At 46.4% G+C, this 27,692-nt stretch overlaps 1 protein-coding gene and 1 long non-coding RNA gene across 2 annotated transcripts in view; one reads left to right on the top strand and one right to left on the bottom strand.

The window, feature by feature from the left end:
• The window catches only part of LOC121282942, a 36,164-nt gene extending 28,163 nt beyond the window's left edge, over window positions 1-8,001 (top strand). The window contains exon 3 of the long non-coding RNA XR_005944148.1: window positions 7,893-8,001. This is a non-coding gene — a long non-coding RNA (uncharacterized LOC121282942). The remainder of the gene's footprint in view (window positions 1-7,892) is intronic.
• LOC121282941 (phosphorylase b kinase gamma catalytic chain, skeletal muscle/heart isoform-like) overlaps window positions 1-27,692 on the bottom strand; it is a 366,244-nt gene that overhangs the window by 238,559 nt on the left and 99,993 nt on the right. Inside the window, exons 5-7 of the mRNA XM_041196763.1 lie at window positions 18,237-18,302; window positions 17,067-17,230; window positions 1,801-1,891 (exon numbers count right to left, since the gene is read on the bottom strand). Coding sequence (XP_041052697.1) covers window positions 1,801-1,891; window positions 17,067-17,230; window positions 18,237-18,302 — 321 coding nt within the window. The remainder of the gene's footprint in view (window positions 1-1,800; window positions 1,892-17,066; window positions 17,231-18,236; window positions 18,303-27,692) is intronic.

Raw genomic sequence — 27,692 nt, 5'->3', positions numbered from 1 at the left:
ATCCTGGGCATAATGGGCCCTCTTGTCCTGTAGATACAGCATAAAAAGTAATGTTACCTTCATATATGGTGCCATCAGGGACAAATCTCTTGAATCTGGCAATGCATCATGGTGGATATTCACATCTCTACAATGTGCACCTACAGAAGCAGCTTGGACACACAAACCTCCAGGCTATAGGAAAGTAAGTGCCAGGTTTCCCACCATTGCTGCAGCATTCAGATTTGAACCATCACTTGGACCTCTGTGTACTTCTGCTGAGCAACTCACCCTGTCAGAGCGCAGCAGGTCACGGGAACTCCCCTACACTGTATCCAAGATCTTCCATGGTCCCCTGCTCTGCAGGCTATCTCCTTGCCTATCCTCTTGGTTACTGTGGGCAAGTTCTGCCTGTCACTAGCATATAACATAGAGCGCTGTCTCTGGAACTCCTTGACCAGGATGTGGAGATCCTGGTCATTGAAGTGGGGCATAGCCCCTCCCACTCAACCTTCCCTTCTTTGTGACTTCTGGCATGAGAAATAGAAAAGAAAAATGCAAGTGAGGCTTCCAGCTTCGAATGGTCTCTTTCAAATATGTCTGCTTACATATAAGATACATATCTGTTTCTCATCAATGCCCAGTGTTGGGGGCGGGGGGTGGGGGAGTGGTGAGAATGGATCTGGATGAATGTAGGGTATCCTGCTGTTTGTTCCTGTCACTTCCACATGGCATGCTGGGCTCTCGACCACAAGCTATCCTGCTGGCCTGCTCTCTGAGTCACCCCAATCTGCCATGTCACTGATCAATTGTGTGGGTCCTGGTCAAGGCTCAATTGCACGGGTGCACCCTGAGATGGATGGGCGGAGGGTAGGTGGAAGGGCAAAGGTGATGTGTATCGGTCATTGCCTGAGGTGTTCTAGTAACCCGAGTCAATATAGAATATCGTGAGCAGCCGATGATGCTGCCATCTGTGACTGTGCCTTGTGGAGCTTTTCCAGCCTTACCTTGGTTCAATGTGCTCCTTCATGACAATGTAAATAGGCAGCAGATATGACTATGTTTTCCGATGGAAAGCTCATGATGGACCATCTCTTCCAGTGTCAGCAACCAGTTGGAAAATTATTAGTTAGATTACAGTTAATTAACTATTAATTGACTAATCGATGTGTTTGATTGACTATCACAGTTAGAACTCACCTCACTGACTGGCGTCTCTTCTGAGCAGCAACAACACTTGTATCCACTTGCTGCTTCACAGCAGGAACTCCTTACTGACCCTCCTTTTAAACCACAACCAAGTTACGCACACTGGGCTTGCCTCCTCATCTCCATTACCTCCAGGCTCAGCAGGCCTGATCTAGCAATTTTTTCAGCCTCTCCAAAATCCAACCATTTGGGGAAGTTTCTACTGAGCTGGTTTTGGGAAGTCAAACATTTTTCCAACCCTGTACTCCCCAACTAGGGAGTGAAATATTCCAGCCCAAATTCCAATTCAAGTGAATCTGGCAGCATTGGTGGAGAAGAACAAAGTTGACGTTTTGAGTCCTCATGACCCTTCAACAGAACTAAGCAAAAATAGGAGAGGGGTGAAATATAAGCTGGTTTAAGGTGGGGGAGGTTGTAGGACAACCAAGCAGTGATAGGAGCAACCAAAAGATGTCACAGACAAAAGAACAGAGGTGTTGAAGGTGGTGACATTATCTAAAAGAATGTGCTAATTAAGAATGGATAGCAGGACACGCAAGGTACAGATAGCTCTAGTGGGGGTGGGGTGAAATAAGACTTCAATATTTTGTTGTACCTAGAGTCATTACTTACAAATCTATTTCTCTGCTGTAGCCAGGGTGATTTTCATCCATAGAACAAATTAGAATTTCTGGAGCCAGATATCCTGGTGTTCCACACAATTCTACATTAAACAAGCAGAACACAAAGTTATTGACTGATCAGCAGTTGATAATCCATGGTGCAACATTCCTCATATGAATATGTGTCTGGGCTGCCCAAACGTCCTGAATAAATGACATCTGAATGGAAACATTAAGAAGCAACAAACCCTGGTACAGTCAGACCTATAGAGGATTTTTTTCAGTTTAGTTCTGGGAAGAGTTTGCCTCCCATTTAGTTATGTCATTAGTAGGACCAGTAAACTCCAGAGGTCAGGATTCCGAATATTTCTGAAGATTGACTTGCCATACTTAGCTTGTGGAATAAGTGATCTAACGGCATATCAACAGAGCTACTTACCAGCCAGGCAAGAGTGCAGGCAACATTAGACCATCTGTATGTCCACCATCAACTATACTCTTCTCAGGAAGAGGGAAAGGAAACTCAGAGTTTTCTGGGGATAATAATTTCCTTCCTTTTTCTGCCATGTTCCCTGTGATCCCAGAGCAGACACATTGACGGATTCCAACCACCACACCCTAGCAGAGCTGCTCCATAACAGATGCTAAATATTAAGGGAGTAATCTAGATGAATACTTCCCTTTGATTGTAAGGGAGATAGATGGATTTGGATTTAATGCCTACAATAGAGTCATTGATTCAAAAAAGTGGAATGCAAGAGGCATTTAACTCTATGTTGCATGAAACTAGAATAAGCACATCAAGACTTGAAGCACTGAGAGCAATTCACCGAGTCCCGGCAATCTGGGACCAACACAACAAAATCCAAACACAGACACTAATCATACTGGGATTCAGAGTAGATATTGTGTACATGGACTGCCAGAAAGCATTTGATAAAATTCCTCATAAGAGAATATTAATTGAAGTGGAAACCCATGCAATTACTGACTTGGTCAGGAAATTGGCTGAGCAGCAGGAGACAGAGATTGGGATAATGGGTAAGTGTGCTCATTGGCAGGCTGTGTCTAGTTAGTATACCACAAGGACCTGTGTTGGGGCTTCAATATTCAGTGTTCACTAATGACTTAGATGATGGGATGGAAAGCCGCATATCAAATTTGCTGATGGCAGTGTAAGCAGCGTAGATGTAAACATAATGGGCAGAATTTTGCCCTTGGATGGCGTGTGGGCCCCACCGGCTCGGTGGTGGGCGGACAGCTGACCCCCACCACCGAAACCGGGCCTGCCGCCATTTTGAGTGGGCGGGCCTTCAGCGGCCTGCCCGATAGGAAGCGCTATGCGCTTCCTGTGTGTGTGTGTGTGTGTGTGTGTGTGTGGTGGGGGGTCGGGGGGGAGGGAATCCCCAGCTGTCAAAGTACACTCTTTCGCGCATGCTCCCTGAGGCAAAGTCCTGTCTCAGGGAGATTCATGAGAGGTAAGTAAAGTCTAAAAATAGAAAAATATTAAAATTATTAACATGTCCCCCTCATGTGACAATGTCACACGAGATGGGACATATTAATAATAAACAGTTAAAATTTATTACATTTTTAAAAAGCGGACATGAAACTTCATCCTGCCGTGGATGAAGTTTCATGAATAAGCTGGAGCCCGCCAGCCTTAAGCTTGGAGGGGCAGGGTCTTTAATTATCTTAATGAGCCTGTCAATGGCCTCAATTGGCTATTGACAGGTTGGCGGGTGGACAGCTCATTTCACTGTCTGCCCGCCTTCCTAAAAATTTAAAGGGACCGGGATGACGTCGGGGATTCCTCCCGACGTCATCCCGCGTCATTTTCCTGCCCCACCCCGCCCCCAAATCGCCAAGGGGAAAATCCTGGCCAATGTGTCACAAGCAATTCAGAGAAGGTTTACTAGACTAATACCAGGAATGGGTATAAAAACAAAAAACTGCGGATGCTGGAAATCCAAAACAAAAACAGAATTACCTGGAAAAACTCAGCAGGTCTGGCAGCATCGGCAGAGAAGAAAAGAGTTGACGTTTCGAGTCCTCATGACCCTTCAACAGAACTGTTTTTGACCAGGAATGGGTAGGTGGTCTTATTGAGAAAAGGCTGGACAAGTTAGGCTTGTGTCCACTGGAGTTAGAAGAGTAAGAGGTGACGATTGAAACCTATAAGACCCTGAGCGATCTTGACAGGGTGGATGTGGAGAGGATGTTTTCTCTTGTGGGAGAATCTAGAACTAGGGATCACTATTTAAAAGTAAGGGATCACCCATTTAAAACAGATGAGGAGAAATTTTGGTCGTGAGTCTTTGGAACTCTTTTTCCTCAAAAGGCAGTGGAAGCAGAGTCTTAGAATGTTTTCAAGACAGAGCTAGATAGATCCTTGATAAACAAGGAGGGTGAAAGGTTACTGGGGGTTGGCAGGGGTTACAGTCAGATCAGCCATGATCTTATTGAATGGTGGAGCAGGCTCGAATGGCTGAGTGGCCTACTTCCCCTAATTCATATGTTTGTATGTATAAAATTGTAAGAGATATTAGCAGATTAATTAAATGAACAAACTGTGGGAAATGGATTTCAATGTTAGCAAATGTGAGGTCATCCACTTTGGGCCTAAAAGGGGACTTTCTAAATGTTATTTTAAATTCATTTATGGGATGTGGGCTGCGCTCACTGGGCCAGCATTTATTGCCCATCCCTAATTGCCCTTGAGAAGGTGGTGGTGAGCTGCCTTCTTGAACCGCTGCAGTCCATGTGATGTCAGTACACCCACAGTGCCATTAGGGAGGGAGTTCCAGGATTTTGACCCGACAACAGTGAAGGAGTGGTGATATATTTCCAAGTCAGGATGTTGATGGAATTGGAGGGGATCTTCCAGGTGGTGGTGTTCCCATCCATCTGCTGTCCTTGTCCTTTTAGGTGGTAGCGGTCATGGGTTTGGAAGGTGCTGTACAGGGGCCTTGGTGAGTTTCTGCAGTGCATCTTGTAGATGGTACAAACTGCTCCTATTGTGCATCAGTTATGGAGGGAGTGAATGTTTTAAGGTGGTGGATGGGGTGCTGAACAAGCAGGCTGTTTTGTCCTGGATGGTGTTGAGTGTCTTGGGTGTTGTGGGAGCTGCACTATTCCAAGCAAGTAGAGAGTATGCCATCAGACCTTGTACATGCTGGATAGGCTTTGGGGAGTCAGGAGGTGAGTTACTCTTGTTGAATTCTCTGCCCCTGAACTGCTTTTGTAGATACAGTATTTATAAGATTTGTCCAGTTCAGTTTCAGTTAAATCAATGGTAACCCGTAGGATGTTGATCATGTGGGATTCAATGATTGGAATGCCTTTGAATGTCAGGGGAAGATGGTCAGATTCTTTTTTGTTGGAGATGGATGTTGCCTGGCCACCACACTTAAGGAGGATATTTTGCCATTGGAGGGAATGCAGCGTAGACTTGCCAGAATGATACCTGACTCCAAGGGTTAAATTTGAGGAGAGATTACCCATACTGCGAACAGAGAGGGCAGGTAGAGAGGAGGTATTTCTGCTCTTGGGGAGTCTACAAAATTAGGAAGTATGGTGTAAAAATTAGAATCAGATCTTTCAAGGAGTGAAATTATGCAGCACCTCTGCACACCAAAAGGAGATAGAAGTTTGGAACTCTCTTCCATAGACAACAATTCACAGTGGATCAAGAGTAAACTTTAAATCTGAGAATGATAGATTTTTGTTTACTACAGGTATGAAGGGATATGGGAGAAAGGAGGGTCGCACATCTTATCGAATGACAGAAAGGGCTGCAGAGGCAAAATGTTCCTATGTTCCTAAAGTGCTGATATACAACACATTGAGGTTAAAAATGCTGAAAGCTAACTAACTGTCCGAACACTGAGCTCCAAAACATTCTGGGTCTGAAAATACTGTGATCGACACAATGAAGTTCAAAATACTGACAGTAATCACGCCTTGATCCGATGCACGCCGGGGTAAAACACACAGTGGGGTGCAACACACAAAGGGGTTTACAACATATTTGCTCTGACACACACTGGGGTCCCACACACAGACTGGGGTCCGACAAACACAGGGGGCCAGCACACACAGGGGTCCAACGGACTGGGGTTCAACACTCACTGGGGAGAAACATTTTCACTCAGTGTGTGGTGAACCTGTGGCATTCTCTACCACAAACAGCAAGGAACCCGAACCCAACACTGAGCCCTGTGGAGCACCACTGGATACCGCTTTCCATCGCAAAAACATCTATCGACCATTACCCTTTGTTTCCTGTTGCTGAGCCAATTTTGGATGCAACTCCCCATTTTCCCCTATATCGCATGAGATCTCACTTTCTTGACCATCCTGGCATGTGTGACCTTCTCAAATGCCTTACTGAAATCCATGTAGACAACATCCACTGCACTACTCTCATCAATCCTCCTTCTTACTTCCTCAAAAAATTTGGTTAAGTTACTTAGACACAACCTTCACCTAACCAAACCATGCTGACTATCCTTGATTGGTTGCTTTCTAAATGACAGTTTATCCTGTGTCTCAGAATTGCTTCTAATAATTTTGTCCACCACTGAAGTCAGATTGACCGGCCTGCAATTTTCTGGCCTATCCCTCACACCCTTTTTAAATAATGATACAATGGTTGCAGACCTCTAATCCTCTGGTACCTCCCCTGTATCCAATGAGGATTGGAAAACGATCCTTAGAGCAACCGCTATTTCCCCCCAGGCTTCCTTCAACAGCCTGGGATACAATCCATCTGGCCCTGGTGATTTATCTACCTTCAAGGATGCCAGTCCCCCCAGTACTTCCCATCTCACTATGCTTATTGTATCTAATATTTCCCACTCCTCTTCCTTAACTAGAATGTCTGCAACATTCCTCTCTATAGTGAAGAAAGAGACTAAGTACTCATTGAGAACCCTGCCCACATCTTCAGCATCAAAGCACAAGTTACCATGTACATCTCTAATAGGCCCTACCCTTTCCTTTGTTACTCTCTTCCTCTTAATGTACCGGTAGAACATCTTAACATTTTCTTTGATTTTACCTGCCAATATTTTTTCATATCCTCCCTTTGCTTTCTTAATTTCCTTTTTTACTTCACCCCTGTACTTTCTATTCTCCTCCTAGGCTTTCTACAATATTAAGTCTTTTGTGACTGTCATAAACTTTCTTTTTCTGCTTTATCTTATTCTGTATGCTTCTGGATAATGAGGGGGGCTCTAGATATGGCAGTGCCACCCTTTTTCTTTGTAGGGACATGTCTATACTGTGCCTGTAGAATCTCACTTTTGCCAGTTCATCTCTCAGCTTTGTAAAATTTGTCTTCTCCCAATTTAGGGCTTTTACTCCTGTTCTATCTTTAACCTTTTCCATAATTATATTAAATCTAACAATATTAAGGTCACTATCTCCAAAATAGTCCCCACTACTACTACACCCACTTGCCCAGCTTCATTTCTGAGGCTAAATCTAGAATTGTGACCCCTCTCATTGGGCTTGTTACTGCTGGCTAAAAAAAGGTTCTCTTGAATGTAGAGTTTTGTGCCCTTCACACTGTTCGCATTCCAACTGATATTCGGGTAATTGAAGTCCCCAACTATTACTGCTCTACTGTTTCTGCATTTAGAAATTTGCCTACATATTTGCTCTTCTAACACTCTTCCACTATTTGGGGGTCTAAAGTACACTTCTGGAATTGTGGCTGCCCCTTTTTTATTTGTGAGCTTAATGCATATGGTGTAATTTGATGCTTCATTTAGTATACCATACCTCCTCACAACTTTAATTGATTCTTTAACCGATAATGCTACACTCCCACCTTTTTAGCCCCTCTCTGTCCTGCCTGAAAACTCTATATCCAGGGATATTGTGCTGCCATTTTTGCCCTGTCATAGCGATGATATCGTGCTGCCATGTGCCTATCTGTGCCCTCAGTTCATCAGCTTTATTTGATATACTCCTTGTATTTACATATATACCTTTTAACACTGCCAAGTTCCTGTGCTGTAAACGTTTTAACCTGCGCTTGTTCTGCCTTTTGGAGTCTCTCACTAATTCTCCATCTCCCATTCCCTGCTTTGAAAGGAGCAGAGAGGCGGACCGCACTGAGTTCGAAAAGATAGTGAAGAAAGCAAATAGTGACATCGCAGCAAAGAAGCAATTTGATTGGTTGGAGAAGAAGCTAGCTGTTTGGTGAGTATATGGTGGGTATCTAGTAAGTGGTTAAGGTTTATTCTGTTCCTAAGATTTAAAATGGTACATGAACTGTTCTTTAGGTAAGAATTATTAAGGTAGGGCCGAGTGAAATAAAGTATACCAAAGTAAAATAAATTCAACGTACGTTAGTTGATGGTGATAGCATTTAAAAAGCACATTAGATTCTAGTGTACAAAGGAATTATTGTAAGTTAATTAAGAATTCATTAAATTAAAGGAACTAAATAACATAAGTAATAATAGCAGAACAGGTGTTATGTTGCATTTCTGAGATGTGGGAGCTTTTGGACGTCAAGGTGATCCAGGACAAACACATTTGTAGAAAGCGCAGGCAGCTCGTCAAATTCCGGGTCAGGTTTATTGATCTGGAAGCCTAACTACAGATACCGCACAACCTAAAGATGGGAGGAATACCTGAACACTTCGTTCCAGAAGGTGGGCACACCTCATAGAACAGGGTCATCTGTTTTGGTCAGTGGTAAGGGAGAGGAAGCGGGTAAAGGGACCAAGCAGACAGTAGTGGAGAAGCCTCAAACTTTGCAGCTGTCCAACACGTTGAGGTGCTCAACCTGTGGATGAAAGTGAGATCTGCAAGGTAGATAAACAGGATGGCCATGGCACCATGGTACAGGAAGCCATTCAAGTGGGGGAGCAAATAGGAATGTAGTGGTAGTATGTGACAGTATAGTGAGGGGGATTGACACTGTTCTCTGTAGCAAAGAGTGAGAGCCCAGATAGCTGTGTTGTCTGCCTGCAGTGCCAGTGTTCAGGATATCTGCTTAGGAGGAGAGGAACTTGCAGTGACAGGGCAGGGTCCAGTGGCCCATGTAGGTACCAACAACATAGGTAGAATTAGGGTAGAGGTTCTGTAATGTCAGTAGCAAATTAAGAAGCAGAACCTCAAAGGTGGTAATCTCTGGATTATTACTCGAGTCACAAGAAAATTGGCATAGGACAAATAAGATTAGAGAGATGAATGCATGGCTCAAAGACTGGTGTGGGAGAAGTGGGTTCCGGCTGGCAGGGCACTGGCCTTGGCACTGGGGCAAGTCGGGCCGCACTGTTGGGAGGGTCTACACCTGAACTGTGCTGGGACCAGCGTTTTAGCAAGCTGCATAACTAGGGAAGTAGACAGGGCTTTAAACTAAATGGCGGCGGGGTGGGGGGGGGGGGGGATGCGTGGAGAAGAGTGGGGGTTAGGGATCAAGCTTGGGCAGACGTTGGAAATCTTGGGGTAGAAGCAAAGCAGGAGAGCAAATTGGTAATATAGGAAATGAGGGTCAGGGGAATGGCAGGAAGGGAAAGAGAAAAAAGCCTACAAATGCACCAACAGTCAAGACTAGATGTTACAAAGATAACAAAAAGGCAAAACTAAAGGCTTTGTATCGAGTACGCGTAGCATTCATAACAAAGTAAATGAATTGACAGTGCACATTGAAGTAAATAAATATGGTCTAATGGCCATTATGGAGAAATGGCTGCAGGATGACAAGGATTGGGTCCTGAATATCGAGGTGCATATGACATTCAAGAAGAATAGGAAGCTAAGTAAAGGTGGAAGGGTAGCACTGTTAATCAAATATGGCATTGGTGCAATAGTTAGAGATGACCTTGGTTCAAGAGATCAGGATGTAGAATCGGTTTGGATGGAGATGAGGAATAGTAGGGGAAAGAAGTCACTAGTGGGAGTGGTCTACAGGCCCCTAACAGTAACCACAATGTAGGACTAAGTCTACAAGGAGAAGTATTGGGTGTTTGTAATAAAGGGACAGCATGAATCATGGGTGATTTTAATCTAGATAAACTGGAAAAATCAGATTGGCAGTGGTAGCCTGGATGAGTTCATAGAATGCTTTCGAGATAGTTTCTCAGAGCAGCATGTTATATTAGACTTGGTATTGTGTAACATGACAGGATTAATTAATGACCTTTACTGTAAAGGCACCCCTAGGTAGCAGCAACCATAATTGAATTTTACATCTGGTTTGAAAGAGAGAAGAGCGGGTCTAAGACTAGTATCTTAAATTTTAATAATGGCAACGATGTGGGATGAGAGCTGAGCTAGCTGAAGTGAACTGGGAAACTAGGCTAGAGGATAGATCAATAGAGAAGCAGTGGCAGACATTTAAGGGGATATTTCATAATATTCAGAATGAGTTTATTCCTACTGTAAAGAAAAATTCAAAGGGGAGGACCCATCATCGGTGGCTAACTGAAGAAGTTAAGGAAAGCATCAAACTTAAGAAAAAGCAAATAACCGTGCACAGGTCACTGTTTAAAAATAAGGTGTTGCCCATTTAAAACAAAGATGAGGCAAAATTTTTTCACTCAGAGGGTCGTGAGTCTTTGGAACTCTCTTCTTGAAAAGGCGGTGGAGGCAGAATCTTTGAATATTTTTAAGGCAGAGGTGGGTAGATTCTTGGAAAGCAAGGGGGTGTTAGGTTATCAGGGGTAGGTGGACTGCAGATTTCAGGTTACTATCAGATCAGCCATGATCTTATTAAATGGCGCAGCAGGCTCAAGGGGCTGAATGGCCTACTCCTGCTCCTTGTTCGTATGTAATATAAAGAACAGCAGAGAACGACTAAAAGATTAATCAGGAGAAAGAAATTAGGGTATGAGACGAAGCTAGCTCAAGGTGTAAAAGTGGATAGCAAGAGTTTCTACAGGTATTTAAAAAGGTAAAATGAGTGTTGGTCCTCTAGAAAGTGACAGTGGGGAGTTACCATAGAGGAGGAATTCCTGGAGTGGAGACAGGATGGTTTTCTGGACCAATACATTGAGGAACAGGCCATCCTAGACTGGGTATTGTGTAATGAGAAAGGAATAATTGTGCGAGGCCCATTGGGGATGAGCGACCATAATATGATAGAATTCTTCATCAAGTTGGAGAATAACGTAGTTGATTCTGAGATGAGGGTCCTGAATCTTAATAAAGGAAACTACGATGGTATGAGCTGCGAGTTGGCTATGATGGATTGGGAAATGTTGCTTAAAAGGATGACAATGGATAGACAGCGGTAAACATTCAAAGAGCGCATGGGTGAACTGCAACAATTGTTTATTCCTGTCTGGCGCAAAAGTAAAACAGGAAAGGTAGCCAAACCATGGCTTACAAGGGAAATTAGAGATAGCATTAGATCCAAGGAACAGACACACATTTGCTGAAAAAAAGCAACAGACCTGAGGATTGGGAACAGTTTAGAATTCAGCAAAGGAGGACCAAGGGATTGATGAAGAAGGAGAAAATAGAGTATGAGAGTAAGCTTGTGGGGAACATAAAAACTGACTCTAAAAGTTTCTATAGGTATGTGAAGAGAAAAAGATTGGTGAAGATAAATGTAGGTCCCTTACAGTCAGAAACAGGGGAATTTATAATGGGGAACAAAGAAATGGCTGACCAACTAAATATATACTTTGGTTCTGTCTTCACAAAGGAGGAAACAAATAACATACCAGAAATGTTAGGGAACACAGGGTTTAGTGAGAGGGAGGAACTGAAAGAAATCAGTATTAGTAGGGAAATGGTGTTGGAGAAATTGATGGGATTGAAGGCCGATAAATCCCTGGGGCCTGATAATCTACATCTCACAGCACTTAAGGAAGTGGCCCTAGAAATAGTGGATGCATTGGCGGTCAACTTCTGAGATTCTAAAGACTTTGGAACAGTTCCTACAGACTGGAGGGTAGCTAATGTAACCCCACTATTTAAAAAGGAATGTAGGGAGAAGACAGGGAATTATAGACCAGTCAGCCTAATGTCGGTAGTAGGGAAAATTCTAGAGTCCATTATAGAAGATTTAATAGCTGAGCACTTGGAAAACAGTGACAGAATCGGACAGAGTCAGCATGGATTTACGAAAGGGAAATCATGTTTGACAAGTCTACTGGAATTTTTCGAGGATGTAACCAGTAGAGTTGACGAGGGGGAGACAGTGGATATGGTTTATTTGGACTTTCAGAAGGCTTTTGACAAGTCCCACATAAGAGATTGGCGTGTAAAATTAAAGTGCATGGCTTTGGGGGTAGTGTAATGTATTGAGATGGATAGAAAACTGGTTGGCAGACAGGAAACATAAATGGGTCTTTTTCCGAATGGCAGGCAGCGACTAGTGGGGTTCGCAGGGATCGGTGCTGGGACCCCAGCTATTCACAATATATATTAATGATTTAGATGAGGGAACAAAATGGAATATCTCCAAATTTGCAGTTAACACAAAGCTGGGTGGGAGTGTAAGCTGTGAGCAGGATGCAGAGATGATTCAGTGTGATTTGGAGAAGCTGAGTGAATGGGCAAATGCATGGCAGATGCAGTATAATGTGGATAAATGTGAGGTTATCCACTTTGGTAGCAAAAACAGGAATGCAGATTATTATCTGAATGGCTATAAATTGAGAGAGGGGAATGTGCAACGAGACCTGGGTGTCCTCGTACACCAGTCGTTGAAGGTAAGCATGCAGGTGCAGCAGGCGGTAAAGAAGGCAACTGGTATGTTGGCCTTCATAGCCAGAGGATTCGAGTACAGGAGCAGGGATGTCTTGCTGCAATTATACAGGGCCTTGGTGAGGCCAGTTTTGGTCTCCTAGAGGATGGATGTTCTTGCTATAGAGGGAGTGCAGCGAAGGTTTACCAGACTGATTCCTGGGATGGCGGGACTGACATATGAGGAGAAATTGAGTCGGTTCGGATTATATTCGCTGGAGTTCAGAAGAATGAGGGGGGGATCTCATAGAAACCTATAAAATTCTAACAGGACTAGACAGGATGGATGCAGGAAGGATGTTCCTGACGGTGGGGGAGTCCAGAACCAGGGGTCACAGTCTGAGGATATGGGGTAGACCATTTAGGACTGAGATGAGGAGAAATTTCTTCACCCAGAGAGAGGTGAGCCTGTGAAATTTGCTACCACAGAAAGTAGTTGAGGCCTAAACATTATATGTTTTCAAGAAGGAGTTAGATATGGCTCATGGAGTGAAAGGGATAAAAGGGTATGGGGAGAAAGCGAGAACAGGCTATTGAGTTGGATGATCGACCATGAACATAATGAATGGTGGAGCAGGCTTGAAGGCTGAATGGCCTACTCCTGCTCTTAGTGTCTATGTTTCTATGTTTAATAATAGATAATAAGGAAATGGCAGGTGAAATGTACAAATAATTTGCTTCTGTCTTCATTATAGAGGATACAAAAACATTCCAACAATAGCTGTAAATGAGGAGGTTGAAGGGAGAGAGGTACTTGGTGAAATTACAGTCACTAGCTGTGTTGAGTAAACTGATGGAGCTGTGGGCTGACAAGTCTCTGGGTCCTGATGGACTTCATCCTAGGATCTTAAAAGAGGTGGTTAATGAGGTAGTAGATGCATTGGTGTTAATTTTCCAAAATTCACCTTTGGCTCGGCGAGCGGGGCCTGGGCCTGCTTGCTGAGGAGTAAAATGACGAGCGGTGACATTGGGCATGCAACCCAACTTCACCGCGCGTCATTCAGACTTCAGTTCGGTGGGCGCACACCTGTGTCGGCTGTGCGCCCGCCGAACTGTTAAAGGCCTATTAAGGTCATTTAACTGTCAATTAAATAATTAACAGAGCTGCCCGTCCAACCTTAAGGTTGGTGGGCAGGTGAAGAGCCCAGGCGGCCTTCGCATTTTTCAAAGAACCCCCTTATTAACGGGCAGGATGAGGTTTCATGAAGGTTTTTAAATTTTGAATTTTTTTTTAATTGAAATTACTGCACATGTCCCAGCTCATGTGACAGTTTCACATGAGGGGACATGTCTGAATTTTTTTTTAAAATCCATTTCCAGTTTCCAGGTCCGTGCCTCGGAGATTTCTGCGCTCTTTTGCACGCTTGCGTGAAAGAGTGCACTCCCAACTCTGGGAACACCCCCCACCTCCCCGTCCGCACAGGGGGCACAACAGCGCTTCCAGGTGTGCGTCATGCTGGGCAGGCCTTAATCAGCCCACCCACGTAAAATGGTGGTGGGTGCGTGCCCGCCTGCGCCCGCTGCCACACAACCCCCCAACAGGGGGAAAATTCTACCCTAGATTCTAGAAAGGGTTTATCAGATTGGAAAGTAGCAAATATAACCCCTCTATTCAAGAAGAGAGGGAGGCAGAACACTGAAAGCTATAGGCCAGTTAGCTTGACGTCTGTATGTGGAGAAGGCGTTAGAGTTGATCATTAAGGAGGTTATAGCTGGGCACTTAGAAAGTGGTGGAGATGGGGTCATTGAATATTTTTAAGGCAGAGTTAGATTCTTATTAGGCAAGGGAATCAAAGGTTGTTGGGGGTAGACGGGAATGTGGAAATCGAAACACAATCAGACCAGTCATGATCTTATTGAATGGTGGAGCAGGCTTGAGGGGCTGAATGACTTACTTCTGCTCCTATTTCATACGTTCGCATGTTCATATGAATTGGCCCTCAGATTCCCACCCCCCCCCCGCCAATCTACTTTAAACGTCTCCCTCCCAACAGCACTAGCAGATCTCCCTTTGAGAATATTCATCCCAGTCCTGTTCAGGTGTAGATCATCTGGCTCGTACAGGTCCCACCTTCCCCAGAACCGGTCCCAAGCCTCAAAAATCTGATGCCCCTCCCCCCAACACCAGCTTTCCACCCTCTCAATTCTGCAATTCCAAACTCAATTGCATGTGGGACTGGGAGTAATCCTGAGATTACTGCTTTAGAGTTCCTGCAATTTAATCTCCTTCCTAGCACCCTGAAATCTTCTTTCAGGGCCTCATTCCCTTTCCTAAGTCATTGGTACCAATGTGGACCACGACCTCTGGCTAATCTGCCTCCCCACAGCCGCTCGGTGACATCCTTGATCCTGGCACCAGGGAGGCAACATACCATCATAGAGTCACAGAAATGCCTGTCTGTTCCCCTAACTAATGAATCTTTTACTACTGCTGTTCCTCTCTTCTGTCTCCCCTCCTGTACAGTAGAGCTGCCTGTGGTACCACAAATCTGGTTCTGACTGCACTCCTCTGAGGAACCAACACCCTCACCCGTATCAAAATGAAAAAGTGATTGACGAACGGGAGCTCTGAGGATTCCTGCATTATCTGCCTAGTTCTCTTGGACTGCCTGGCATTCACCCATTCCCTTTCTGCTTCCAGGCTCCTAAGCTGCGGTGTGACCACCTCTCTGAATCTGCTATCTACGTAACTCTCAGCCTTGCAGATATGCAGTAACTCCAGTGGACACACGCCGGGGTCCGACACACACGTCGGGGTCCATAAATGCTAACCTCCAAAACAGGGAGTTCCAATACATTGAGATTCAACAGACTGTTTTCATGTCTCTCACTTTAAGTTCCCTCACTCTCTCGGGGTCTCGCACCCTCTCTCGGGGTCTCGCACCCTCTCTCGGGGTCTCGCACCCTCTCTCGGGGTCTCGCACCCTCTCTCGGGGTCTCGCACCCTCTCTCGGGGTCTCGCACCCTCTCTCGGGGTCTCGCACCCTCTCTCGGGGTCTCGCACCCTCTCTCGGGGTCTCGCACCCTCTCTCGGGGTCTCGCACCCTCTCTCGGGGTCTCGCACCCTCTCTCGGGGTCTCGCACCCTCTCTCGGGGTCTCGCACCCTCTCTCGGGGTCTCGCACCCTCTCTCGGGGCCTCTCACTCCCTCCGTCTCTCAATTTCTTGGGGTCTTTCTATCTCTTCAGGTTCCACTCTCGAGTTCTCTCGCCCGCTCGGGTTCTCTCGCCCGCTCGGGTTCTCTCGCCCGCTCGGGTTCTCTCGCCCGCTCGGGTTCTCTCGCCCGCTCGGGGTCTCTCGTCCTCTCGGGTTCTCTCGTCCGCTCGGGTTCTCTCGTCCTCTCGGGTTCTCTCGTCCTCTCGGGGTCTCTCGTCCTCTCGGGGTCTCTCGTCCTCTCGGGGCCTCTCACTCCCCCCGTCTCTCACCCACTTGGGGTGTCTCAATTTCTTGGGGTCTTTCTATCTCTTCAGATCCCACTCAGGATCTCTCACTCTCTTGGGGTCCCGCTCTCGGGGTCTCTCACTCTCTCAGGGTCTCTCACTCTCTTGGGGTCCCTCATTCCCTCGTGTCTCTCATTCTCTCGGGTCTTTTAACCTCGCTGTCTGTGACTCTCAGTCTCTGACACCCAAGGCATAATCTTCTGCTCTTACTGTTTGTGATCTTGGAGGTGGGAAATGGGTATATTTAGGTGGGATGTTGGTGAACTGGAAATCCGCCACCTTCACACCTTATCCAGAATTAAGTTCTGGGCGGAAAAGTCCCTGGTTGACTTTCCTGTCCCATCACCAACTGACACCCTTAATTGGCCAATTAATGGCCACACAAGGGCCTCATCCTGCCTTCGCTGGTTTTCACCCAATGGTGGGCAGGCCTAATGCCATCGGTGTTCACAGCAGGTAAAACCATGTGGGCATCTTGTCTCGTCCGGGGGGCTGCCTCCATCAAAGGCACTCAGTGCCTGCTCGAGGTACTGAACATCGGGAAGCGGGCATGGGGCCCACTCTGATCTACCCCACTGCCTTGCTGCTGACCCACTGCACCCCTCACACCATGACCCCCGCTCCGTGAAACCCTCCACACCCTCATATTACTGACCTTTGGTGTGAGTCACTCTGCGATCCTGGGATCCAGTGCCTGTCCTCCAGCAGCAGCTTCAGCCTCCTCAGTGGTGCTGAAGCACAAGAGCTGCTAGCCTCTGATTGGCTGGCAGCTCTCGGTAGGCGTGATTCCGCCCCGAGGGTCTTGATTTCAGAGGAAGGCCCACTGCTGGCCTTGCCACTGCCTGATTGGTGTGTGGTTAGGCAGGCCTTCCCGAATACAGGCGCTGCTGGTCTCTCACAGCCTCTGCAACTGGCAGGCGAGACCTCGATGCCTCAACAAGATTCTGGCCCCTGTATCTGACTCTCAGTTCTGTCAAACTCATGGACGGATATTGAAATATGCCTTTCTTTTTTCTTTTCATCTGTTGAATAATGATTGGTGAAAGCTCACAATTTACATCCACTTACTCCTTCCTTCAGCCAATTCATCCAGTTCTCCTGACAGGAAACTTGCTTCTTACCTCTCAGTTTTTTGCCTGGTTCAAGTAGTAATGAAAATCCGAAGTCAGACAACTTGATGTTCATGTCATCACCGAGGAGAATGTTTTCAGGTTTGAGATCTCGGTGTACAATGTTCTTGGCATGAAGGAACTGAACAACCTCGAGCAGTGCTCGCATGATGCTTCTGGAGGAATAAATGAGTGTTTTTTTTAATGGTTTCTGACTGTTAATATGCCTGCTCTCTGCTCCCCCCGGATTCTGCTGGGCAGTGAGTTTCGATGGGCTGCTGATATGGCATCATGGTTGGACCTAACTCTCCTCTCAGTCAGCATTGCACATGATCATTTCTAACAGTGGTAGTTGCAGAGTGATAAGCAGCTGGTACAGGGTCCCTCTCTGTTAGACAGCTGAGACCTCTCTGTAGCTCTTGTTACTGATATTCTCGCAAAGATCAGCTCAAATGACATTGAATCATAGGGCTAGAATTGGATCTTAGTCCCATTTCAGTCTACAGGCCAATTTGATTGGTTAGTCACAGGAAAAATGTATGTTTTATTCTGAATAAAAAAGATTTCAAAATTTGCAGCATTAATATTGACACAAATGTGAAATAATGTATGTCATGCAGAGTGACACAGACCACAAAGGATTGATGGAGTTCACTGTTACAATCAGCAGCTCCACTCTAATGGTTGCAGTGCTTCACCTTCCCAATGTAAGGATGTCACCAGGTTGCAGTTTGAAGTGATGATGTGTGTAACGATCCACCCAGTTCTAGTGATAGTGAATACCAACAAGCCTCACCTAACTATTTGGTTGCTAGTTTTATCTAAATAGGCAACGTATCAGGGCCAATGTGTTGAACCGTGCACCATCCTCAAAAACCCAGCCCTTGGAGCTTCTGTCCTCAAACCACCATCTCATCTCCAACCTTGCTTTCCTCTCCATATCTGTTCCCATCTTTCCCACAACTCCATGTTTGAATTACTCCAATCAAAAATGCACAGCAACACTCCATCTGGGAATATGTACAGTGCATTAAGGGAAAGGCCAGACTGCAGCAGACCTCATGTGACCTCGAGATAAGCCTTTCTCAGTTAGTCAGATTAACATGTGCTCACTAGTGTCTGGATGATGATGTGTTCACTGTGATGTTTACATATGATACACAGATATATGGATTCACTTACCTGGCCTCTTTTTCACTTAAAGTAACTTTTTCAGTGAGGTAGTCAAACAGCTCTCCTCTCTTCATCCTGTTAAAATAGTAACATTTTAAAGATCTTACACTAGAAGTTGGACTGTTTCCCTTGACATTGTTACTCCATGTACATAAAGAGAACGCAACAGAAACTTGCATTTATATAGCAGCTTTAATGCGGGAAATTGTCCTAGGTTATATCACCAGAGTGGCATTAGACAATATATTGGGGCAGGTGTCCAAAAACTTGGCCAAAGAAGGTGTGTTGAGGAGGAAGGTGAGGTGGACAGACAGAGAAGTGTGGGGAGGGAATTCCAGAGTTAGACAACTAAAGGTATGGTCTCCATTGCTGAAGCAATTAAACTGAGGGATCTCCAAGAGGCCTGAATTAGAGGAGCACAGATATCTTCATGGGATGCCAGGATGGAGGAGATTATAGAGAGAGGGAGGAGTCCATGGGAGGATTTGAAGAAAAAAAGACTTGCATTTTTGTAACATCTTTCAAGTCATGGAATGTCGCTGAGTGTTTTACAGCTAATGAAGTACTTTGGAAGTGTCTGTTACAGATAGGCAAATGGTATTTCTTTCCTCTCACCACCTGTCCATAAGTAGGAGGTGTTTTTAATTATTTTTTAAAGTATGCTCTGACATGTTTTGCCAAACACTCAGTTTGTGTGATTCAATTTAGAACAAAGTACAGCATAGGAACAGGCCCTTCGGCCCTCCAAGCCTGCACCAATCATATTGCCTGTCAAACTAAAACGTTTTGCACTTCCGGGGTCTTTATCCCTCTATTCCCATCCTATTCATGTATTTGTCAAGCTGCCTCTTAAACACCACGATTGTACCTGCTTCCACCACCTCCTGTGGCAGTGAATTCCAGACACTCGCTACCCTCTGTGTAAAAAAACTTGCCCTGCACATCTCCTCTAAAGTTTTCTCCTCTCACCTTAAATCTATGTCCCCTAGTAATTGACTCTTCCACCCTGGGAAAAAGCTTCTATCTACTCTGTCTATGTTTACTAAGAACTCACAGCAGACCTGATCATGATTAACTCAGAAGGTTAGTTCATTTCACATTCAAAACCCAGGGGAGCAGCGTTCGTAACTTCCCACTCACTACACACATGCACAGTAAAGGGGAGAAGGATAGAAAAAAGTGTTTTATAACTATAGATGGTAACAGTACAAGGTCCACAGAAAGGAATATTAGTTCACATGATTTCCAAAGTCTGAGAAAATCCAGGGGCTGTTTCCTTCCTGGCAGAGTTCAGTCCTGATGAGCTTCTGGTGGGAGATGACAACATGAACATCCTTTATACGAATGATGCGGCAGCACAATGGGCTTTCTGTGCTTGGACCGTTTGGCACGCAATGATTAGAGACTTTTAAATTCAAACAGGCTTAAGAGATGGTGACCAGCTGCTTGCTCAGCCGGGCTGCTGGAGTCCTTTCCTGTTGGTGTTAAAGCAACAGTCTGAGAGTTTCTCTGCTCTCCAAGGAATATAGAGATTTAAATATGGTTACTCGGAGTCATGTGACCTTCTTTCTCCACAGTGATTTCAAAAGGGATGTTTATCCAATGTCTGGAACTAGTTTTGATTTCAGGACTTATAATGACCTAGTCATTAGTTTTTTGAAAAAGATACCACCCATATTGAGAGTCTTGTGTTGTGAGGCTGTTGTCTGGACAGACCCTCTGACTCTACTAGAGGGGTAAGCTTATCAAGATGCAAATACTGTCCATTATCCCCACAATGGTCCCTTTTTGGAATGAGCCTGGACAGTCCCAGGTGTGAGATGGGTCTGTTAACAGCTCTGCAGGAATATCGAGTTTCAATTTGCGAGTCCCCTGGTTTAATGATTATAATATTCTTACAATAATGATGAGAGGAGGATTCTTTTGTTCTTGTAATTTGCACTGGTAACTTCCAGAACAAAGGGCCAATCCTTTGGTCATCTGACTTGTAGCAGCCAGCTTTTTTGGTTTTGCAGAAAGTCCATTTTAAAAACAGCAAAAGGAATAAAGTTTTGGATTTTTCTCATGTCATACTGACACCACAAGTCACTGTCCTAATGCAGGAAACATGGCAGCCAATTTGCAAACAGCAAACTCCCACAAACAGCAATGTGATCGTGAGCTGACAATGTTTTTCTGATGTTGCTTGAGGGATGAATTTTGGTCAGGACACCAGGGGTAATCCACCTGCTCTTCTTCAAAATGGTGCAATGGGATCTTCTCCATCCACCCGAGCATGCAGATGGAGCCCTGGTTTTAATGTCACAAAGGTCATGCATTTTGTTACCACCTAACACGACGACCTGCCCACCCTGAAAGACAGCACTTCAGACAGAACAGCACTGCAGTGTCAGCCTTGCTTCATGTGCTGACATTTTGGAGTGGGACTTAAACCTGAAACCTTATGACTTAGTCCGCAGTGCTACCAACTTAGCCACAGCTGATATGGCAAAGCAACACAAGGCTGAGAACTTCAAAATTAAAATACAACACGATCTGTTATGAAGGGATTTGTATCGGTTCCTTGCAATTCCTGCGATATGAGAGAACTTCAGGACATGTCATGTGTCTTGAGAGATTAAATGTGTAGGAAGTATCTCCAGCTGCCCCAGCTTGAGCTCAGGACTTCTCAGTTTGGAGGGCATCAGGGAGGCTGAGAGTCTCCTGGAACAAACATTCCAAGAAGTGGTCACCCTACAGGCAGTGAGAGTTCAGGATGATAGACGGGTGGCCATCTGGAAGAGTAGGAAGAGGCAGGAAGCACAGGAGTCATTGGGATGTGTGCCACTCTCAAACTGCCACTCAGTAATCAAGATTGTTGGGAGTGACGACACGCTGAGGGAGTGCAGTCCAGACCATGGCATCAATGGACATGGGACTGTACAGGAGGCAACAGCAAAGAGTAGAAATGCAGTCATTAGGAGAGATTCTACAGTCAGGGGCATTTCTGTAAATATCATCGTGAGTCCCACATGGTGTGCTGCCTAGTTACAGGATGTGATGGTAAGGATGCAGAATATTCTGCAGGGGAAAGGAGTGAGACAGAAGTTGTGATTTGTCTGTACCAATGACACAGATGTCCTATGGTCAGGTTTTCAGGAGCTAGGGAGGAAGTTAAAAAGAAAGGAATACAAGGGTAGTAACCTGTGGATTACTCCCAGTGGTGCACACTAGCAAGAGTAGAAATAGGAAGATAGGGAGGATCAGTGCATGGTTGGAGGGTGGCTAGTGGGCCAATGTGTGGCTGGAGGGTGGCTAGTGGGCCAATGTGTGGCTGGAGGGTGGCTAGTGGGCCAATGTGTGGCTGGAGGGTGGCTAGTGGGCCGATGTGTGGCTGGAGGGTGGCTAGTGGGCCGATGTGTGGCTGGAGGGTGGCTAGAGGGTCGATGTGTGGCTGGAGGATGGCTAGAGGGTGAGTGCATGGCTGGACAGTGGCTAGAGGGTCAATGTATGGCTGGAGGGTGGCTAGAGGGTCAATGCATGGCTGGAGGGTGGTTAGAGGATCAATGTGTGGCTGGAGGGTGGCTAGAGGGTCAATATGTGGCTGGAGTGTGGCTAGAGGGTCAATATGTGGCTGGAGTGTGGCTAGAGGGTCAATATGTGGCTGGAGTGTGGCTAGAGGGTCAATATGTGGCTGGAGTGTGGCTAGAGGGTCAATGTGTGGCTGGAGTGTGGCTAGAGGGTCAATGTGTGGCTGGAGTGTGGCTAGAGGGTCAATGCATGGCTAGAGGGTCAGTGTGTGGCTGGAGGGTGGCTAGAGGGTCAGTGTGTGGCTAGAGGGTGGCTAGAGGGTCAGTGTGTGGCTGGAGGGTGGCTAGAGGGTCAGTGTGTGGCTGGAGGGTGGCTAGAGGGTCAGTGTGTGGCTGGAGGGTGGCTAGAGGGTCAGTGTGTGGCTGGAGGGTGGCTAGAGGGTCAATGCGTGGCTGGAGGGTGGTTAGAGGATCAATGTGTGGCTGGAGGGTGGCTAGAGAGTCAATGCATGGCTGGAGTGTGGCTAGAGGGTCAGTATGTGGCTGGAGTGTGGCTAGAGGGTCAGTATGTGGCTGGAGTGTGGCTAGAGGGTCAGTATGTGGCTGGAGTGTGGCTAGAGGGTCAGTATGTGGCTGGAGTGTGGCTAGAGGGTCAGTATGTGGCTGGAGTGTGGCTAGAGGGTCAATGTGTGGCTGGAGTGTGGCTAGAGGGTCAATGCATGGCTAGAGGGTCAGTGTGTGGCTGGAGGGTGGTAGAGGGTCAACGCGCGGCTGGAGGGTGGTAGAGGGTCAACGCGCGGCTGGAGGGTGGCTAGAGGGTCAACGCGCGGCTGGAGGGTGGCTAGAGGGTCAACGCGCGGCTGGAGGGTGGCTAGAGGGTCAACGCGCGGCTGGAGGGTGGCTAGAGGGTCAACGCGCGGCTGGAGGGTGGCTAGAGGGTCAACGCGCGGCTGGAGGGTGGCTAGAGGGTCAACGCGCGGCTGGAGGGTGGCTAGAGGGTCAACGCGCGGCTGGAGGGTGGCTAGAGGGTCAACGCGCGGCTGGAGGGTGGCTAGAGGGTCAACGCGCGGCTGGAGGGTGGCTAGAGGGTCAACGCGCGGCTGGAGGGTGGCTAGAGGGTCAACGCGCGGCTGGAGGGTGGTTAGAGCGTCAACGCGCGGCTGGAGGGTGTCAGAGGGTCAACGCGCGGCTGGAGGGCGGCCAGAGGGTCAACGCGCGGCTGGAGGGCTGCCAGAGGGTCAACGCGCGGCTGGAGGGTCAGTGTATGCTTAGAGGGTCAGTGGGCAGCTGGAGGGTGGCTAGAGGATCAATGTGTGGCTGGAGGTGGCTAGAGGGTCAGTGTGTGGCTGGAGGTGGCTAGAGGGTCAGTGTGTGGCTAGAGGGTCAATGTATGACTGGAGGGTGTCTAGAGGGTCAACGCGTGGCTGGAGGTGGCTAGGGGGTCAACGCGTGGCTGGAGGTGGCTAGGGGGTCAACGCGTGGCTGGAGGGTGGCTAGAGGGTGGCTAGAGGGTCAACGCGTGGCTGGAGGGTGGCTAGAGTGTTATTACATGGCTGGAGGGTGGCTAGAGGGTCAACGCGTGGCTGGAGGGTGGCTAGAGGGTCAACGCGTGGCTGGAGGGTGGCTAGAGAGTCAACGCGTGGCTGGAGGGTGGTAGAGGGTCAACGCGTGGCTGGAGGGTGGTAGAGGGTCAACGCGTGGCTGGAGGGTGGCTAGAGGGTCAACGCGTGGCTGGAGGGTGGCTAGAGGGTCAATGCGTGGCTTGAAGCATGATACAGGATTCAGGCTCTTGGGGCTTTGGAACCAATTCTGGGGCAGGATTTGCCTGTTCAAAAGGGATGGGTCCAACATCTTCATGGGGAGGTTTACTCGAGCGGTTGGAGAGGGTTTAAATTAAATTTACAGGTAGATGGGCATCTAGCTGTGGAAGAGGAGCACAGTCGGGTCAGACAACACCCTCAACCACCCGCTGCCTTGACCTGTTAATGGCTGACTTGGCCAGGCCCAGGAACAGATTCATGAGGATCCCTCCGCACCCTCATATACAAACGCTCACACACACATAAGACATACAAAAAAGACATACCCGCAAACTTACTAATCCTACCCCCCACATAGTCATCTATGTCGTTCGTATTAATGATGAATAATAGGGGGCCCAGCACAGATCCCTGTGGTACACCACTGGACACTGGCTTTCAGTCACTAAAGTATCCTTCTGTCATCACCCTCTGCCTCCTACACTAAGCCAATTTTGAATCCACCTTATCAAATTACCCTGTACCCCCTGTGCATTTGCCTTCTTTACAAGTCTCCCATGTGGAACCTTGTCAAAGGCTTTGCTGAAACCCATATAAACTATATCAACTGCACTACCCTCATCTATACACCTGGTCACCTCCTCAAAAAATTCAATTAAATTTGTTAGGCATGACCTCCCTCTGACAAAGCCATGCTGACTATCCCTGATCAAACCTTGCCTCTCCAAGTGTAGATAGATACACCCCTTCAGAACTTTCTCCAATAGGTTCCCTACCACTGACATGAGACTCACTGGCCTGTAGTTCCCTGGCTTATCTCTACAACCCTTCTTAAATAGCAGAACCATATTAGCTGTTCTTCAGTCCTCTGGCACCTCCCCCAAGGCCAGAGAGGAATTAAAAATTTGGGTCAGAGCCCCTGCAAACTCCTCACTTGCCTCCCTCAGCAGTCTGGGACACAAATAATCCGGACCTGGAGATTTGTCCACTTTTAAGCCTGCCAACACCTCCAATACCTTGTCACTCCCTATATCAATTTGCTTAAGAACCTTATGGAATATCTTGTGATTTTCCCTACTTTTACCAGCCAGGGCTTTCTCATATCCCCTCTTTGTTCTCCTGATTGCTGACTTAAGCTCCACCCTGCACTTTCTGTACTCCACTAATGCCTCTGCTGATTTGCTTCCCTTGTACCTGCTAAAAGCCTCTCTTTTCCTTCTCATTGTAACCTGAATATCTCGGGTCATCCATGGTTCTCTGGGCTTGTTACTCCTTCCTATCACCCTAGAGGGAACATGTTGAGCCTGTACCCTCCCCATTTCCTTTTTGAACCCCCCACTGTTCCTCTACAGATTTCCCACAAGTAACTGTTCCCAGTCTACCTTGGCCAGATCCTGCCTTATTTTAATAAAATCCACTCTCCCCCAATCCAAAACATTTTTTTGCAACTTGTTGATTTCTTTGTCCATAACAAACTTAAACTGTACCATGTTGTGGTCGCTATCGCTAAAATGCTCCCCCCCCACCACCTCAGCCACCTGTCCGGCTTCATTCCCCAGAATTAGGTCCAGCACTGCGCTGTCCCTTGTTGGATCTTCTACATATTGACCCATAAAGTTCTCCTGTACACATTTCAAGAAATCTACTCCATCCAAGCCCTTAACATTATGTCTATCCCAATTAATATTGGGAAAGTTGAAATCATCTAATATAATTACCCTATTGTTATTGTTTTCACACACCTCTGCAAATTGTGCACATATTTGCTCCTCAAGTTCCCGCTGACTATCTTGGGGTCTATAATAACCACCTAACAATATGGCCTTTTTTATTCCTAAACTCTACCCACAAAGTTTCATTCGATGCCCCCTCCAAGGTATCATCTCTCTTTACTGCAGTAACTGACTCTTTAACTAATAATGCAACACCTCCTCCTCTTTTTCCCCCTCCCCTGTCTCGCCTGAAGATTCTATATCCCGGAACGTTGAGCTGCCAATTCTGCCCTTCCCTCAACCACATCTCAGTGATGATCTCCCACCTCCTGCCGAAGTTGATGGGGATTTGAATGGCCCACCGCATCCTCCACGGAGAAACACGTCACATCAGGGCCACAAAATCTCAGCCAACGGGCGGAATTAGTGGATGGATACAGTGATCCTCTTGAAGTGCAGCTCGCCTTATATATTCTGTTGTGAAACATGTCGGTGTGCAATCATGTGCACGTGCCCGGATAATCCAGGGTGGGTGGAGGGCTGGGGAGATTGATTCTGGTGAACTGGGGTTTTAATGATCTGCACATGCATTACAATGAAGTTCCTGATGTCTGGTGGTGGAAACCGCGGCCCACCATTGACGGCAAAGCGACCGATTGCAAACTGGTTTCACAATATTGTGAAACTGATTTTTGGCTTTCCTGCCATATTGTCTCTCACGCCCACCATGACACCGGGTGCTAGTGACCACAGAAAATTCTGCCCATTGGCTGAGATTTTGTGGCTCTGATGTGGCGTGTTTCCCCATGGAGGATGCAGTGGGCCATTCAAATCCCCATCGACTTCGGCAGAAGTGGGAGATCTCACCAGCGGCAGGCGCTGGAAAATCCCACTCATTGCAATATTAGAAAGGGGATTGCTTGAGGATGTGGGACAGATTCCATTTGGTTAGGGTTAAGAAGCAAAAAGGGTTTGATCACACCACTTCGGGGTATTCCATAGGCCTCCAAATAGTGATAGAGGAGCAAATCAAAAATTGAATCTATTATTAAAGAGATTGTAGTGGGGTACTTGGAAAATCTCAGTGCAATCAGGCAGAGTCAGCATGGTTTTGTGAAAGGGAAATGATGTTTGACTAATGGAGATCTTTGAGGAAGTAATAAGCAATGTGGATAAAGGGGGACCTGTGGATGTGGTGCACTTAGATTTCCAGAAGGTATCTGACAAGGTTCCACATCAAAGGTTACTGCACAAAGTAAGAGCTCATGATGTAGGGGTAGCATGGATAGAGGAGTGGTTATCTAACAGGAAGCAGAGAGTAGGCATAAATGGGTAATTTTCAGGATGGGATAATGTAATGAATGGAGAGCTGTAATCTATATTAACGCTTTGGATGAGGGGACCAAATGTATGGTTGCTAAATTTGCTGATGACACATACATAGGTAGGAAAGTAGTTATGACGAGAACATAAGGAGTCTGCAAAGGGATATGGATATCCCAAGGCAAGTGAAAAGCATTCCATCACACTCCTAATTTGTGCCTTGTAGATGTTAAGTGATTGGGCAAAAATTTGACAGATGGAGTATAATGTAGGAAAATGCGATCTTGTCCATTTTGGCAGGAAGAATAGAAAAGTGGCAAATTATTTAAATGGAGAGAGATTACAGAACTTGGTTGTACAGAGGGATCTATGTGTCCTGGTACATGAATCACAAAAAGTTAGTATGCATGTGCAGCAAATGATTAGGAAGACAGATGGAATATTGTTATTGACAATGGGAAAGGATATAAAAGTAGGGATGTTTTGTTAGGGTGTTGGTGAGAACACATCTGGACTACTGTGTACAGTTTTGTCTTCTTGTTTGAGAAAAGACATAATTGGATTAGAAGCAGTTCAGAGAAGGTTCACTCAGTTGATTCCTGGGATGGGAACAGTTCTTTATGAGGAAAGTTTGGACAGGCTGGTTCTGAATCCGATTGAGTTTAGAAGAATGAGAGGTGATCTGTTCACGTTTTGAGGGGACTTGATAGGGTGGATATAGAGAGGACGTTTCTCTTCTGGGAGAAACTAGGGGCTGAATTTTACACTGATCCCGATCGGGCGAGCATCCTGATGTCACACTGCACTCGCGCGATATTTCAATCAGCGGGTGCACACAAAAGTCGCAAGTGCACCCGCCAACAATTAAGAGGGCAATTAAGCCCATTAATAGTGCAATTGTCTGTCATTTTACATAGCCCATCCAACCTTACAGTTGGTGAACGGGTGAATCAGCCAGGTGGCCTTTACATTTTTCATTAAACCTCATCCAAGGGCGGGATGAGGTTTCTTTTATTAAATAAAGTAAAAATAGAAATCTGTAGCCAGCATTTTTATATCTATATGTTCAGTTGCCTGATTGTGATGGCTGGACATTTTTTTCCTGATTTTAAAAACTTTATTTCCTGGGTTTTGGGTCTTCAGCCCCCTGAGGTCTGCCTT

The sequence above is a fragment of the Carcharodon carcharias genome, chromosome 10, assembly GCF_017639515.1.
Source record: "Carcharodon carcharias isolate sCarCar2 chromosome 10, sCarCar2.pri, whole genome shotgun sequence".
Taxonomy (NCBI): domain Eukaryota; kingdom Metazoa; phylum Chordata; class Chondrichthyes; order Lamniformes; family Lamnidae; genus Carcharodon; species Carcharodon carcharias.
This window is presented reverse-complemented; position numbering and strand designations above follow the sequence as displayed.